The sequence below is a fragment of the Gopherus evgoodei genome, chromosome 2 (assembly GCF_007399415.2).
Source record: "Gopherus evgoodei ecotype Sinaloan lineage chromosome 2, rGopEvg1_v1.p, whole genome shotgun sequence".
In the NCBI taxonomy this organism is placed as follows: domain Eukaryota; kingdom Metazoa; phylum Chordata; order Testudines; family Testudinidae; genus Gopherus; species Gopherus evgoodei.
Window position 1 is genome coordinate 6,758,646 of NC_044323.1, and position 15,261 is coordinate 6,773,906.

At 44.6% G+C, this 15,261-nt stretch overlaps 1 protein-coding gene across 23 annotated transcripts in view; it reads left to right on the top strand.

The window, feature by feature from the left end:
• OBSCN (obscurin, cytoskeletal calmodulin and titin-interacting RhoGEF) overlaps positions 1-15,261 on the top strand; it is a 305,008-nt gene that overhangs the window by 106,468 nt on the left and 183,279 nt on the right. For all 23 annotated transcript variants that reach the window (XM_030549887.1, XM_030549891.1, XM_030549889.1 and 20 more), the window contains 8 exons: positions 6-272; positions 1,173-1,285; positions 1,763-1,916; positions 6,230-6,391; positions 7,181-7,285; positions 9,679-9,945; positions 11,125-11,394; positions 12,787-13,053. In XM_030549887.1, the coding sequence (XP_030405747.1) occupies positions 6-272; positions 1,173-1,285; positions 1,763-1,916; positions 6,230-6,391; positions 7,181-7,285; positions 9,679-9,945; positions 11,125-11,394; positions 12,787-13,053 (1,605 nt within the window). The remainder of the gene's footprint in view (positions 1-5; positions 273-1,172; positions 1,286-1,762; positions 1,917-6,229; positions 6,392-7,180; positions 7,286-9,678; positions 9,946-11,124; positions 11,395-12,786; positions 13,054-15,261) is intronic.

Here is a 15,261-nt window from a genome sequence, read left to right on the forward strand (position 1 = left end):
TTCAGTGAGGCAGATCAAACTGGTGAAAGGCCTGCAGCCACTGGAAGCCTGTGAAAAGGGGATTGCCACCTTCGAGCTGGAGCTGTCTCATGAGGATGTGGAAGGAAGCTGGATGAAGGATGGCCTGAAACTGAAACCAGGGGAGAACTGCCACATTAGTGTCCTGGGGAAGAAACATTCACTAACACTTTCGTCCCTGAAGCTAGAAGACTCAGGCCTCATCTCCTTCAAGACAGAAGGCATCCATTCTTCAGGGAGGCTTATAGTAACAGGTATATACCCCTGCAGTGTGGAACTCCACTTGGGATGTGTTCCTGTAGAACAGACAGTGCATGCCATAGGTTGACTTAGAGTGACATAGTCCATCTGGGCATGTCTTTGATTAGTTGTAATGCTGGAGGTTTTCAGAGCCATGCATGTCAGTATTCTGCAGTTCATGGCAAGTGGAGTTTGTACCTCGCTTTTGTATTTACTGTTGAGATGCACAAGAAAATAGCAGAGAAAGCTGATATAAATATACCCTTTCACACATCCCCACGTATTATTATGTATGATTGATGATTACCCATTACTAAGTACTGACAATTTGCTTGGTGCTGTTTAAGGTACCAAGTGAAGGCAATCCTTTCCCTTATTGTGCATGGAACTCCCTTCTTGAGCTGGTCTCTCCTTGATTTAAATCTCTCCCAAAGACCCGCCTTTTCTCTGTTGCCTACCAGTAACTATAATGGTATAGATGTAGAGTAATTTATGACTGTCTTTAGATCTTTATATAGATAATGTATATGCTGTCGTTAAAGCTGTGTATAATCAAGATGCAGATGATTGCCATTTGTCCACCTTGCTTGCTTGCTTGTTCCTTATCTGTATCTGAATGTCATGGCAGTGTCTTTGTCTTCCTTTTTATTTATACAGTGCTTAGCACATTCTGTCTGCTACCAGGAACAAATAATAATTAATAATAATGACATTATGTACTGAATAAATTAAATATGGGCTGTGAGCCAATGGCAGAATACGCAAAACTATTTTTTTCTTTTTTTTTTTCCCCCTTTTTTTTTGCTTACAGGATATAGTAATCACTTAAGATGTATCCTATTTATTGATTATTCTCTGAGTCTTATGCTCCTACCAAAACCAATCCTCCTCTTACTGTATTTTCTTTTTGGCAGAGTTGCCTGTGAAAATAAGCAAGCCTTTGGTCGACATCAAAGCTCCTGAGAAGTCTAAGGTGACGTTTGAGTGTGAGCTCTCCAGGCCTAATGTGGAGGTCAAGTGGTTTAAGGTACAACACTTAGCAGACAATAACGTCTTCATTTCTCGTTTAGGGCCTGATCCAACATCTCCTGAAGTCAGTGGGCGCCTTTCCATTAACTGCAAAAAGAGATGGGTATGGGCTGTTTCTATGCAGCTCTGGTTATCCAACATTAATCAAAACTCCCGTTTTCTTTATCTCTGAGCTCGTACAGTTTGCCTTACCTCTGTCTAGAATGTTTGCTTACTAATCTTTAAGGGTGTTTTCATGGAGGTAGTCCCAGATTTCAACTTCTCTGGAATTTACAGTAAACTAGCAGATTTTTGGTGCTTTTATGTAAGGCTTGTTGATGACTTGGTCCAATCTCCTGACTCATTTAACCACAATACAGGACTGTAAGTGAGACATAAGCATGTGTATGAAGTTAGGTAGGTGTGAATGCTGCGGTGAACCAAGGCTTATATAAGGGTAATAAGCGATTATCCTGTTTTGGTTTTTGCCTTCTAGAATGGATCTGAGCTCCGGCCAAGTAAAAAAGTAGCAATTATTTCCCAGGAAATTAAGAGAAGCCTCATTATTCACAAGTGTGACTATGATGACCAAGGAACCTATGTATGCGATGCAGCTGATGACAAGAGTTCCGCTACCCTTATGGTCCATGGTATGTTTGATAGACAGAGGAAGTGTTCCCTGTTTTGGAGGTGTATTTGCATTATCTGACAGCCAAATCACAAAGTGCTTCCTAGGTGATTTCTGCCTCATTCAGTTTTCTCTTCTGTAGGTACTTTTGCAAGTAAGTGCCAACTTTTTCTTCCAGGGCTCATGGCTATTTATCTTTTTCCTTTTTCTGTTAAACTTTGTTTATTGATTTTTATAATAACCAATAAATTATGACAAGCGATTGGCAAGCGATCAGATACAGTACTGCTTGGTAGAGAGCCATGGTCAAATGGTTAGAACTCCCAAGTTTTAGTTCAGACTGTACCATTAATTCAATGAGACTTTGCCAGAGTCAGGAGTGGATAAAACTAAGCTGGGATCACAGTATTTGCCCCACTTTAAGCTACAAATGCTAAGATGGGAAAATAAAATCTCATGCTTCATTAGTTTAGCTTACTGCCATAGATGTCAAGACTGGATTTTGTCCTCTATGTACAGCAGTGCACAACTGCTGAGGATTGATAGAATTTCTCATCTTCCTCTGAAGTTTCAGATATTAGCAGTGCTGAAGGAGGGTTTTGAACTGTGTGGAGTAGCGATCTGAGCTATAATCAGTTATATTAAAATATAGCATAACAGCCCTTTTTTGTTTCCTGGTCTATGCTGCCATTCGGCAGCCGCTCAGGTCAAGTTGCAGAAATGTTTTTAGAAAATGTCTCTTTCCTGCTCACCCTTTCTTCTTAGAATTATAGAATCATTGAATATCAGAGTTGGAAGGGACCTCAGGCAGTCTCTAGTCCAACCCCCTGCTCAAAGCAGGACCAATCACCAACTAAATCATCCCAGCCAGGGCTTTGTCAAGCCTGACCTTAAAAACCTCTAAGGAAGGAGATCCCACCACCTCCCTAGGTAACCCATTCCAGTGCTTCATCACCCTCCAAGTGAAAAAGCTTTTCCTAATACCCAACCTAAACTTTCCTCACTGCAACTTGAGACCATTACTCCTTGTTCTGTCATCAGGTACAACTGAGAACAGTCTAGATCCATCCTCTTTGAAACCCCCTTTCAGATAGTTGAAGCAGCTGTCAAATCCCCCTTCATTCTTCTCTTCTGCAGACTAAACAATCCCAATTCCCTCAGCCTCTCCTCATAAGACATGTGCTCCAGCCCTCTAATCATTTTTGTTGCCCTCCACTGGAGTCTTTCCAATTTTTCCACATTCTTCTTGTAGTGTGGGGCCCAAAACTGGACGCAGTACTCCAGGTGAGGCCTTACCAATGTCGAATAGAGGGGAATTATCACTTCCCTTGATCTGCTGGCAATGCCCCTACTTATACAGCCCAAAAGGCTGTTAGTCTTCTTGGTAACAAGGGCACACTGTCGACCCATATCCAGCTTCTCGTCCACTGTAATCCCTAGGTCCTTCTCTGCAGAACTGCTGCTTAGCCATTCGATCCTTAGTCTGTAGCAGTGCATGGGATTCTTCCGTCCTAAGTGCAGGACTCTGCACTTGTCCTTGTTGAACCTCATCAGGTTTCTTTTGGTCCAATCCTCTAATTTGTCTAGGTCCCTCTGTATCCTATCCCTGCCCTCCAGCGTTATCTACCACTCCTCCCAGTTTAGTGTCATCTGCAAACTTGCTGAGGGTGCAGTCCACACCATCCTCCAGATTATTAATGAAGATATTGAACAGAACTGGCCCCAAGACTAACCCTTGGGGCACTCCGCTTGAAACTGGCTGTCAACTAGACATGGAGCCATTGATCACTACCCACTGAGCCCGACGATCTAGCCAGCTTTCTATCCACCTTATAGTCCATTCATCCAGCCCATACTTCTTTAACTGACTGGCAAGAATACTATGGGAGACCGTATCAAAAGTTTTGCTAAAGTCAAGGAATAACATGTCCACTGTTTTCCCCTCAGTCACAGAGCCAGTTATCTCATCATAGAAGGCAATTAGATTAGTCAGGCATGACTTGCCCTTGGTGAATCCATGCTGACTGTTCCTGATCACTTTCTTCTCCTCTAAGTGCTTCAGAATTGATTCCTTGAGGACCTACTCCAAGATTTTTCCAGGAACTGAGGTGAGGCTGACTGGCCTGTAGTTCCCAGGATCCTCCTCCTTCCCTTTTTAAAAGATGGGCACTACAGTAGCCTTTTTACAGTCATCTGGGAGCTCCTCTGATCACCATGAGTTTTCAAAGATAATGGCCAATGGCTCTGCAATCACATCTACCAACTCCTTTAGCACCCTCCAATGCAGCGCATCCGGCCCCATGGACTTGTGTTCGTCCAGCTTTTCTAAATAGTCCTGAACTACTTCTTTCTCCACAGAAGGCTAGTCACCTCCTTCCCATGCTGTGCTGCCCAGTGCAGCAGTCTGGGAGCTGACCTTGTTCGTGAAGACAGAGGCAAAAAAAGCATTGAGTACATTAGCTGTCACTAGGTTGCCTCCTCCATTCACTAAGGGGCTCACACTTTCCCTGATCATCTTCTTGTTGCTGACATACCTGTAGAAACCCTTCTTGCTACTCTTAAAATCTCTTGCTAGCTGCAACTCCAAGTGTGATTTGGCCTTCCTGATTTCACTCCTGCATGCCTGAGCAATATTTTATACTCCTACCTGGTCATTTTTCCAATCTTCCACTTCTTGTATGCTTCTTTTTTGTGTTTAAGATCAGCAAGGATTTCGCTGTTAAGCCAAGCTGGTCACCTGCCATATTTACTATTCTTTTTTCTTGAGTTAGAGGTTTGAATTTGTTGCTCTTTGGAGGCTGGTTCATTTACCTATAAACATAGAAATATAATCACAGGCAATTCTGAGATTAATGCAGGCTGTATGAGGTACTTTCCTTTGGGCAGTGCAAGGCTCCAATAAAATCAACTGGGCTGGATTCAGAGCTGGTGTAAATGATTGCAACTCCACTCATGTCAATGGACTTGTGCAAGTGCTTACAGAAGAGACCTGATTCTAATTTCACTAGACCGTAACACAGAAGTGACGTCATGAAGTTACAGGAACACCCGTTGACTTTAGAACTAGGCTTCAGGGCTTAATTTGGGCTAAAGAGTTCCAATGACGTGGCCTCTCAAAGTGAAAATTATGTTTTTTATTGTGGTTGTGAAACACAAACAGAGGCTGTGCCAGGCACAAAGAGGACAATGCAAAGACAGAGCTGAAGAACTGCCTGTGCTCTCTCCCAATGCTGGGACTTGCTGTGTGTCAGTCCAGTCCCCTGGCATAACTTACATTGCTCTAACTTGTATTGGCTGCCATTGGCCCACAGAGGCTGTTCTGGGGGCTATGGATCTAGGGTGACCAGATGTCCTGATTTTATAGGGACAATCCTGATTTTTGGGTCTTTTTCTTATATAGGCTTCTATTACCTCCCACCTCCATCCCGATTTTTCACATTTGCTGTCTGGTCACCCTACCTGGATCTCTGGGGTTCAGGGAAGCCCTGTCCATGCCCACTTTCACTGGACCACACCCCTTGCAAATAGCTGCAGAAAGGGGGTGGTGAAGGAGCTATTATGCTGGGGGATTCCCCATCACCCCCATACTGAGTTGGATCATCCCATAGTTGACTATGCCATGTTCAGGACTGCTTTATACTAGCATTGCAAAACAACCACAGCACAACCAGGAGCGGGGCCTGTGTATTTAGCAAGTGACTGGTTAAGACACCCGTTGGCATGGTATCAGTTTCCTCAGCTTGCTCCACTAATGCTTGACCTACCCCTGACTGTCAAGGAGAGCCATCTTAAAGGTTAACACTTAGTTAATTAAGTTTTCTTGGTAAATGAATCCTAGACTCCTCCTGAGAGTATTAATCATGACAAATTACCTATGATAATGTGAACTTTCCAGCTGTTGTTTCTGAGAGGGGAATAGCTTGAGGTGGTTGATAGAAACCTGGCTATTATGGTGTCTTTAAAATAAAACACTTTGAGGAGTTCTCAGTGGCCAGGGCAGATTGGAAAAGGCCTCAGATGAATCATATTTAACTGGCCAAATCATACGTTAGGGCCAAAATTTGCTTTAGGACCAAATTTTATCCTATTATATGCAAAATGTTGTCCTAGGAGTGCACAGCTACTTTTATGAAGTCATTGGTGATTCAGCCAACACATACAGGGGTAAAATGTGTTTATTATGCTGTGGAAGGATTTGTACAGAGGAATTCAGGCAAGTGTGGATTAAAACACAAGCTATAATCACATTTTTTCATGGGGGACTATGTGAAAAATAAATCAACTTCATAAAGTTATGGAGGAACCAAATATAAACATGTCACTTTGATCCCATAGCTCGAGATATCAAGATTATTAAACCACTGGAAGATGTGGAAGTGAATGAAAAGGAGAGTGCATCTTTCACCTGTGAGATCTCACATGATGAAGTCCAAACCCAGTGGTACAAAAATGACAACAAACTGAGGGCTGGAGACAACATTAAGATGCGTCAAGAAGGTAGGGTGCAAAAATAGGGTGTTGCATGTCATATTGTTAATGGGTATGTGGCAGAGAAAAGTGGGAAGAGGAGCAGAAGGAGTTGTGATTTGAACACAGAGAACTGACTCTTGGAATCTACTTGAGAAGTTACAGCTTGTAGTATGTCCTGCTGTTCTAGTGCCATTGTCAACTGCAAGTAGAACTGGAATTGCAGTGTAGTGGCAACATGACTTGCTTGCAATAGATCACTTGCCTTCATGGCACTCCAAGGCAGAAGCAATGCACTTGGTTCCTTGAGGGGGTGAGCCATTACCTAGCATTGATTGACTCTGGAAGCAGCTGTGTCCAATCTTCTCCAGCTAGGGTGCCTATCACTATGCAAGAGGGACTTTCAGTTTCTTGAGATAGAAAAATGGGAACTGTATGGACGTGTGAGAGAGAGACTCCAGAGGAGTCCAACCACCCCCAGAATTAAATAATTCTAAGTACAGTTCAGTCATTCGAAGGCACAAGGATTTGGATTGGAGTTAGAGTGTGTGATAATGTATCTGTGTCTGCCTATCCATATTCAAGACGGAAATTCAGAACAGGGGAGCCATTATAGTCCTACAGGGAATCAACTTTACTTTTCTAACCACTACAGGAACGTGCAGTTCCTGTGACTTGGGGGATTCACCAGTGTCAAAAGTGGCCATCGGTCTGTTAACACTAATGGAATAGTGCTTGTTTATACCAGTAGCATTTAGGCTCAGAAGATAAAACCATCTTCTCACAGTGGGTTATGTATGCCTGTGTTTTTATTCACAGGAAAGACCTATGCATTAGTTTACAAAAGTGTCCACGTGGAAGATGCTGCAGAGATCAAATTTGTAGCAGAAAAGGCAGAATCTCGAGCGCAACTTAGAGTTAAAGGTAAGTCTAACAGTAATGACAGCATTGTTAAAACAGTTTTTTGTAATAAACTAACCAGCTCCCATTGACTTCAGTGGGAACATGAACAGGAAAAAACGTAACACCACTGTCTGGGTTTCCCTGTACAAAGAATCAGCCTCCTTGCTGGGTATTTACCTTTGCTAAATAACATACTAGTCTTCCTCTCAATATGGACAATTTTTTAATTCCTATTTTTAGACAAAAGGAGTCATGTTTAGATTTTGGGGGAAAATGTTATTTTCTTTTGAGAAGGCATCCCCATTTCTGTCTTGTGAGCACTCTTCCTTACTGCTTTACACTTAAGTTGTGTGACAGTGTGTCAGGCTGGGCCGCTGCAAGAGAGTAGTCCTATTGGGTTCCGGGAAGTGGGCGGGAACAAGCGAGGAACCACTGGACCCGGGACTCAGATAAATACAGGAGATAACAAAACCAAAAATAAGGACAGGCATGTAGGTCAAAGGGTCATAGATAGAGAACCTGAAAGGGACACCAAGCAGAGAACTCAGACAGCACCCGCTGCTCCTTGAAGGTGTCAAACAAGCCAGCGGATGCTGCCCAGGGGATCTCTGCCCAGATATGTGAATGGATAGAGGAATGGAAGTAGGCTCCACAGTTGCAGAGCACCTCCTTGGCCAACATCCTCTCCTTGGGGTTAGAGGGGGCCACTTTGGCCATCGCTAGGAGGAGGTTGATGAGGAGGTCTTGCGACTTCATGGGGCCATGGAATGTGCGTAGATAAGAAGGTGAGGGGAGAAATGCAGCCAGAACCATAAAAAAAGGTTCAAGAGGACCCGGAACAGAGGCTGCAACCCAGCGCACTCAAGATAAGAATGCTCCAGGATCTCCCTCACACCACAGAAGGAACGGGCATCTAGGATAGGAGTGAACCGTGCCAGATAGATGCCCATCCTCATGATGCCATGGAGGAGCCACCAACTAATATCCTTGGTAGGCCGTGGGACCAATGTGGAATACAGACTGGCCCATCAGGATTCCTCACCCTCAACAGGTGGCAATAGGTCTCACCACTTAGTATTGGGGCAGGACACAAGGGTGAGGAAATGGAGAGTATGGAGCACGAATGTGTACAGATGTGCCCTTGGCACAGTTAGGAAGCAAACTGGCTGCAGATTGTGCAGCCGGCTCGAGGCATGTGTGTGTGGGGGAGGTTGGCTGGGGGAGCTCACAGGTCATGGGCCTGATGAAAAGATCTGGAGGGCCCAGGGTGAGGGATGGGCAGGGAACACCCTCCCACAGGACCTGTTTGAGGTAAACCCAAGAGACCGGCAACAAGGCTGCCCTCACCTCCTGAAGTATGCGCAGGGGAGTTCAAAGGGTAGAGAGCCCCAGGCGCTGAGCAAACGCCAGGGTATCCATCCTCTCTCTCAGGTCATAGTCCAGGAGGTCTCAGATTCTGGTAACTCTTGCCAGGACCAACCTCTGGCGCATCGAGGGGGATGCAGGAGAGAGGTGGAAGGCAGGTTGGTTAGCCTAGAATGCCAAAGGCCCTTTTCCCTATAAGCTGAGAAGGGGTTACCTCAGGTCAGTTGGGGACACCGAAGTCTGATTAAGGGCTTCCCGAGGCTTTTAAAACCCCCTCCTCTGGTGAGAGGAGGTGGAGGAGAGACAAGTTGCTGCAGAACTAGCTGCAGCAGGGAGATAGGCTTCTCCAGGGTGAGAGGCTGCTCTCCTCTCGGCAACGGAAACAACCAAAGCTGAATGCCTGTTTAGGGTAAGGTCTGACTCCCCAGGGCCAACAACAGGACAGCAGCCTCCCAGCGAGAGGGCAGAGAAAGGTACCCCCCTTTGTTTTGTGTTTGTAAGTAGATTTTTTTTTCTTGTTTGGTGGAGGAGCACTTCTTGGGCCTGCCCGGAGGCCTATCTCAAAAATACTGACACATAAACACAGAGGGGGAAGACAAACACTGTCCAGCATGGGGTGATTTATCCCAGGCCCTAACACCACAGATGGGGAAGTGCTAAGTCCAGCAAGACAGAGGAGGCCCCTTGCCACAGTTGTATAGAGATTATTTGTGTCTAATTTAAAAGGCAAGTTCTGAGGGATAAGGGAGGGTGGCCTCATAGTTAATGCAGTGCACTGGGACTCAGGAAATCTGGATTCAGTTCCCACCTCTGCCACTGACTCCCTACACAACCTTGGGCAAGGTATTTAGCCTCTGTGTATTCCAGTTCCCTATTGATATAGGGGATGATAATGCTTCCTTTCTCCAACTTTTTTTCTTATGGAGTATGCAGTGGGGTCCCAATCATTTCCAAATAATTGATGATAATGAAAGAAATGTTACTAATGAATTTCATCTGGCACTGTCCAGTTACAACCACACTGTTTGTTTTTTATTCCACCTCCTTAGAACTACCTGTAAAATTTGTGAAGCCTCTGCGGGATAAAATTGCTATTGAGAAGCACCGGGGTGTCCTGGAATGCCAGGTGTCTCGCCCTACTGCCAAAGTTAAGTGGTATAAGAAGAACGTTGAGATTCTTCCCAGCCAGAAATATGAGCTGGTGAGTGACAGTGTCTATAGGAAACTCATCATCAACGACGCCGAGTTTCAGGATGAGGACATTTACACATGTGATGCTATTGATGACACAAGCAGTGCTCATTTCTATGTTGAAGGTACTAGGCTATTTTCTTTCAACTTATTGGAGGGAGAGTGGATAGTTCCAGAAAGTAATTGAAATGTAATCGACAAATGTAACTTAAAAAATTATCAAAAATGCTAATTATTTCTGCAACCCATTGGCATTGCTTTCCCCTAGGATTTTGGGGGTAGGCACATCCAGGAATATTAACTTGTGATCTGTTCTCCCCAAGGAAATGGTAGAAGCCCATTCTGGAGACCTTTACAATTAGAGTGGAAAAAACCTATTGTAGGGAATAATTCTGCTTTTGCAGTGGGATTTCAACTAGATCCCCGACATGTTTCCCATCACTGATGTCTTTAATTCTATGAACCTTCTATGTGGTATATATTTCTTGGTATCTGATAACAGAACAGAAAGGATGGTCTTGTGGTTAAGGAATAGGACTGCAAGCCAGGAGACCTGGACTCTCTTCTGGCTTTTGTCATCTGACCATTCACCAGTCACATGTTTTGCCATATATAAAAAGGAACCAATAATATTTACCTACCTGACAGTTCTGTGATTAGTAATTCACTAATGTGTGTTAACTTTCTTGACCTCTCTGGGCATGAAGTATTAGAATTAACATGAAAAAGTCTATTCCTAAATGCATGGTCTAACACAGCGTTTCTTAAACTGGGGTCCGCAAGCCCCACTGATCAACTCCTCCTCCTCCCTCCTAGTGCCTCCTGTGCACCAGGGAACAGCTGTTCAGTGCCATGCAGGAGGCACTGGGAGGGAGAGGGAGCAGTGGGGACAGGACGTGTTTGCAGCAGGGGGTGGAATCATGTCCAGGGCTGCTGGCCCCACTGATGAGGGAAGGGATAGCTCAATGGTTTGAGTATTGGCCTGCTAAACCCAGGGTTGTGTGTTCAATCCTTGAGGGGGCCACTTAGAGATTTTGAGCAAAAATCTGTCTGGGGATTGACCCTGCTTTGAACAGGGGGGTTGGACTAGATGACCTCCTGAGGTCCCTTCCAACCCTGATATTCTATGATCAACTTCTCCTGCACACCACAGAACAACTGTTCCCCAGTGAACAGGAGATGCGGAGGGGGAGGAGTGGGGATGGGGCACACTCAGGGATGGGAGTGAGGGTCCTCAGGTTGCTAAAGTTTTGAGAACCATTGGTCTAACTTATTCCTCTTCTTGCTTTCTACCCTCATCCCAGAGCAATCCATTAATATTGTAAAGGAGTTAACTGATGTAGATGTGACAGAGCCCGCAGAAGCCAAGTTTGAATGCGAGATTTCCATTCCATCCGTGAAGCCCCCGAAATGGTCTCTGGGTGGAGAGGTCTTACAGACTGGCAGAAACGTTACTATAGAGCAAGAAGGCACCATCCATCGGCTGATTCTGTGGAAGACCAATTCTGACATGACAGGCACCATTCAGTTTGCAATTGGCAAATCAAAATCCACAGCAAACCTGCTTGTAAGAGGTAATTTGCTGTGCCCTGGATGTGAGAATTAATTAGAGCATGGCCCAGACTCCTTCAGAACCTTCTCCCACTCACCCAAAAATAATATCACCTAACTTGCAACTGTTTTCTGTATAGTCTCCATCACTTGGAGTCTTTAAACTGAGATGTCTTTCTAAAAGATATGCTGGAGTTCAACCACAAGTTATTAGGTTTAATGCAGGAATAAGTGAGTGAAATTATATTGTCTGTGTTACCCAGGAGGTCAGATTAGATGATCACAAGGGAACCTCTGTCCTTAAAATGTATGAATCTAAACCCAGGACAGTGACAGTAAGATCCCCTAAGAACATAAAAGGTGGATACTGATTCATACCATGGACCGGCTTGCCCAGTATCCTGTCTCCTACAGTGGCCCATACCAGAACTTCGGAGGACCTGTACAGAACAGGGCCACTATGTCTTCCACTCTGAGCTTCTAGTATTCTATACCCTTGATACTTCCTGCTTTGAGTCAGGGTCAGCAATAAAGAAATACTAAGAGAGGCTGTTCCCAATGTGTTTTTACGCACCCAAGCACAGAAAAAGGCTGAAACCTTCCAGTAAAACCTCTTGCAGGTTTCCAGGCCTATTTGTAGAAAGGAAAGGTTTCAATAGGAAGGCCAGAAGAGGTATGGTATAGGATTTGATCCAAACCCTGTTAAAGTCAATGGAAACCCTTTCATTTACTTGAGTGGGCTTTGGATCAGGCCCATCGTACTTTTAATACAAGACTGGGTATCAGCGACCCTTGAGTTCTAATTCTGACTGAACTTCTCTGAGGTCATGGGCAAGGCCCCCCACCTCAGCTTCCCTAGCTGATGATACTACTTCAGTAACTCACGTGGATGCTGTTCAGCTTAATTTGATATTTGAAAAGCGCTTTGAAAATGAAATGTGTTGTGTGCCATAAGTGCTGAGCATAATTTAGATAAGCTTGGTTAGAGCAGCCACATTTTTGTAGATTCTAACTGAGAAAAAGCTCCCAATCTTTTGAACTTAATTTTACCGTATGCTAAATATCTTGGGCTAAATCCTAAAGTCTCCACTTAGCCCTTATTTAGACAAAATCCTCAGTAAGAATTTTGCTGAGTAATAAACAATGCATCAAAACTTTCAAGATTTTGCCCTGCATTTTTGTCCTGCATTTGGTGGTAAATATATAACAATCCCTTTGGGAATCATAGCATCGGCAGAAATTCCTGGTGTAAATTATGCTACCCTTCGTATCTTCCAGGTTGGTCCTTAGCATGTCAAACCTCTAACAGAAATTCAGAGTGGTCCTTACATTAACTGAAGTTGATTACAGATCAAATTGCACCTCTTTTTTCAGATTGTTCTCATCTGTTCCCCCTTCACAACCCTCTTTTGCAGATATTAACGTGCAGATTACCAGAAAGTTGGAGGATAAAACTGCCTTGGAACGCCATTCAGTTGTGCTGTCCTGTGATTTTAGGCCTTCTCCAAAGGTTGTAGAGTGGTTCAAGGGCCACACTCTCATTGAGCCCTCAGAAAAATACAAACCCAAATGGGAGAAGCATACAGCGGAACTCAAAATTCTGAAACTGACACCTGAAGATTCCGGCACGTACAAGTGCCGAGCAGGAAATGCGGAAACCAAAGCCACACTGACAGTGGAAGGTATGTGGTTTGCAGCAGGGATGGCTTTCTCATTTGCCCAGCACATATCTATCTGTATGGTTTGATATTCACCTTTGGCTTTGCAGATTCTCTGCTTTGGCTTCTTTTGTTGACTACAGTGGAATTGTCACATTTCTCCTCTGCAAGTTGAATATGTAAATAATCATTAGTGAAAAGTGCTATTTTTCAAAATCATTATAGGGCGTGTTAATGGTGCTGTGGGGCTAGTCCAGCAGACAGAAGTACAGTTCTTATCCACAGAACAGGAAAATCATGTACACGAGCAGAGCCTGTGCCATGCCCTGGCAGAATGCATGTGATCATGTCTTTCTAGTGGTTAGTCTGAGGGACTAGAATAGTCCGATACTTACAGCTAACGAAGTCTCTTTTAATTCAAGTCCTAGGGGCTCTGTTTTGAATCCTGATGCTCCTGGGCTTTATCTCAATGACCAGTGCAGTGTCTGTTTATATGTGCCACAGCAGGGGTGGCCAACCTGAGCTGGAGAAGGAGCCAGAATTTACCAATGTACATTGCCAAAGAGCCACAGTAATACGCCAACAGCCCCCCATCAGCTCTCCCCACCCCTGCTCCCAGAGCCTTCTGCCCACCGGCAGCCCCGCCAATCAGCACCTCCGCTCCCTCCCCGCACCTCCCGACCAGCTGTTTCATGGCGTGCAGGAGGCTCTGGGGGAGGGGAGGAGCGAGGGCATAGCAAGCTCAGAGGAGGGGTGGGAAGGGGCGGAGTGTGGGCAGAGCCAGGGGTTGAGCAGTGAGCACCCCTGGCACATTGGAAAGTTGGCACCTGTCGCTCCAGCCCTGGAGTCGGTGCCTATACAAGGAGCCGCATATCAACTTCTGAAGAGCCGCATGTGGCTCCAGAGCCACAGGTTGGCTACCTCTGTGCCTTGGGTTCATTATTCAAGAAGTAGGGGCTCTGGAGACCGAGTGGCTGAACTGGAGAAGCTACGGGAGACAGAGGTAGATAGACGAGACTTTCAGGGACACAGTAGTGCAGTCCCACACTCAGTCTGGCAGCTTCAGTGCTGTGGAGGAGGAGGAAAGTCTTAGGGAAGGAGAACATCAAGCTGGAATGGAGGGAAATTATCCCATAATTGGGAATCCTCCTTCCAGATGATGTTGTGGTACCCTCTTGCACTGAGGATTCCCCTGGCAGGGCAGCTCTTAGGAAGAGAGAGGTAATAGTAATGGGGGATTTGGTTATTAGAAATATAGATAGTTGGGTTTGTGGTGACTGGGGAACTGCATGATGAATTGCCAATGGACAATGGAGGTGCTAAAGAAGCACTGAAGAAGACAAGACCGTTGCAGAGAAGCTAAATGAATTCTTTGCAAGAGTCTTCATTGCAGAGAATGTGGGGGAGATTCCCAAACCTGAGCCATTTTTTTAGGTGACAGATCTGAGGAACTGTCCCAGATTTAAGATGTCAGTAGAGGAGGTTTGGGAACAAATTGATAAACTGAACAGTAATAAGTCACCAGGACCAGATGGTATTTACCCACGAGTTCTAAAGGAACTGAAATATGAAATTGCAGAACTACTAACTGTGGTATGTAACCTATAGCTTAAATCAGCCTTGGTACCAGATGACTGCAGGATAGCAAATGTAACACCGATTTTTTTAAAAGGCTGTAGAGGCGATCCTGGCAATTTACAGGTTGGTAAGGCCAGCTTCAATAGCCAGGCAAATTAGTTGAAACTATAGTAAAGTACAGAAATATCAGACACATAGATGAACACAGTATGCTGGAAAAGAGTCATCATGGCATTTGTAAAGGGAAATCATGTCTCACTAATCTGTTAGAATTCTTTGAGGGGGTCAACAAACATGTGGACAAGGGTGATCCAGTAGATAAACTATACTAGGTCTTTCAGAAAGCCTTTGACAAGGTCCTTCACCAAATGCTCTTAAGCAAAGTAAGGAGCCATGAATTAAGAGAGAAGGTCATCTTGTGAATCATTAACTGGTTTAAAGATAGGAAATAAAGGGTAGGAATAAATGGTCCATTTTCACAGTGGAAAGAGGTAAATAGTGGGGTCCCCCAAGAATCTCTAGGGAACCAGTGCTGTGTAACATATTCACAGATGATGTGGAAAAAGGGATAAACAGTGAGGTGGCAAAGTTTGCAGATGGTAAAAGTTACTCGGGGTAGTTAAGTCTGAAGCTCACTGAGAAGAGTTACAAAGG